This window comes from Lissotriton vulgaris, chromosome 1_1, assembly GCF_964263255.1.
Source record: "Lissotriton vulgaris chromosome 1_1, aLisVul1.2, whole genome shotgun sequence".
Lineage (NCBI taxonomy): Eukaryota > Metazoa > Chordata > Amphibia > Caudata > Salamandridae > Lissotriton > Lissotriton vulgaris.
In genome coordinates, this window is record NC_141685.1 from 1,367,355,366 (window position 1) to 1,367,356,647 (window position 1,282).

Below are 1,282 nucleotides of genomic sequence, written 5' to 3' on the forward strand. Positions count from 1 at the left end.
TTGAGGGTATGCAGTGTTTTCAGCTCGTAGGCTTCATGTATCTTGCTGGGATTGCTGTGAGTCTTGGCTTCTGCATTAAAGTTTCTAAACATTTACCTGGGCTCATAGACTGTGGAAGCTTAAACGTGTCTGGTCATTGTATGAAGGGGTTGGGATCTGGTCCACAGCTATGGGACTACACCCTGTTCCATGGAGCAGGTCTTCCAAAATAGTTTACCCAAATGAAATCTCATTATCACTCTGGATGCCTTCTCCACCCAGAGTCTTCTTTCTCTTTCGTGATATTATCCAAGTGATTACACCTGTAAATGGAATTAAACCAACCAGAGCTGCTTTCACCTGCCACTGGAGAACCAGGTAAGATGAATGAGAGGTTATTGGAGTGAGGGTAGCACCTGAGGCTACAGCAATGGTGTTTACCTCCCCAGGCGCAGAGCTTCGAAGACCTGATGCGACAGAAGCTGTGACTAGCAGAGCACTTATTGTGGTTGATGCCTTTTCCTTTCGATCGAATTCAGGATCTGTTTTGGAAACAGTCACTTTAACTTGGTAGGTGTTATCAGTACCTCGCCTCCCTGTCCCGCACCAGTACAGCCCAGTGTCCTCCTCTTTGAGGCCTGTGATGGTCACTGTGAATATACGAGTTTTGTGATTGTCTTCGATTTTAAACCTTCCCTTCTTCACCGCCTTCTCAGATCCTGTGCTTTGTGCAACTATGGAGCAGGAGAACCAATAGTCTCCTTTACACAAGTAATGCAGGTACTTTACACACTCCCCTGTGTATCGACAGTGCACAGTGAGGGATTCTCCCAAGACATCTGTCACCTCTTCAGCATCGCTTCCTGCAGCTCCGAAGACACCAGAACATAGTATCAATGCCAAAACTGTAAGAGTCCTCATTGTGCACCCTCGGTTCAGCAGAGCACACCCAGTCCTCTGTAGTCTCTTGAGTCTCTTCTCTGACACTCTCTCTTCAGTGGATCAGGGCTGGAGGTCTCTGCTCAGGACAATCTTAGACTTCACCTGTCCAGGTTCCTTCAGTTCTACACTTGCATCTGCTGTGAAGCACCTTCATGGACCAGCGCAGTCCCAGGTCTCATCGTCTGCAGCAGCTCCTCGTGTCCTTCTACTTCGCTCTATGGTCCAGTGTCTCTGCTGACTCTAAAGAAGAGCTATTATTCGTTATGGAACCCTGATCAAAGGCGCATCAAGTGGCATGATATCCTGTGCATCTGCAGCCCCTTCTCTTGGAGGAAATGGCGGTCTATTTTGAGTCTGTCGC

General features: G+C 48.0%; 1 protein-coding gene across 1 annotated transcript; it reads right to left on the reverse strand.

Annotated features, from left to right (window-relative positions):
• Positions 1-213: 213 nt before the first annotated feature.
• Positions 214-900, reverse strand: LOC147749197 (CMRF35-like molecule 7). Its single transcript, XM_086929561.1, has one exon. The coding sequence runs from the start codon at positions 898-900 to the stop codon at positions 214-216; it is 687 nt and encodes a 228-aa protein (XP_086785687.1).
• Between the last annotated feature and the right edge of the window lie 382 nt (positions 901-1,282).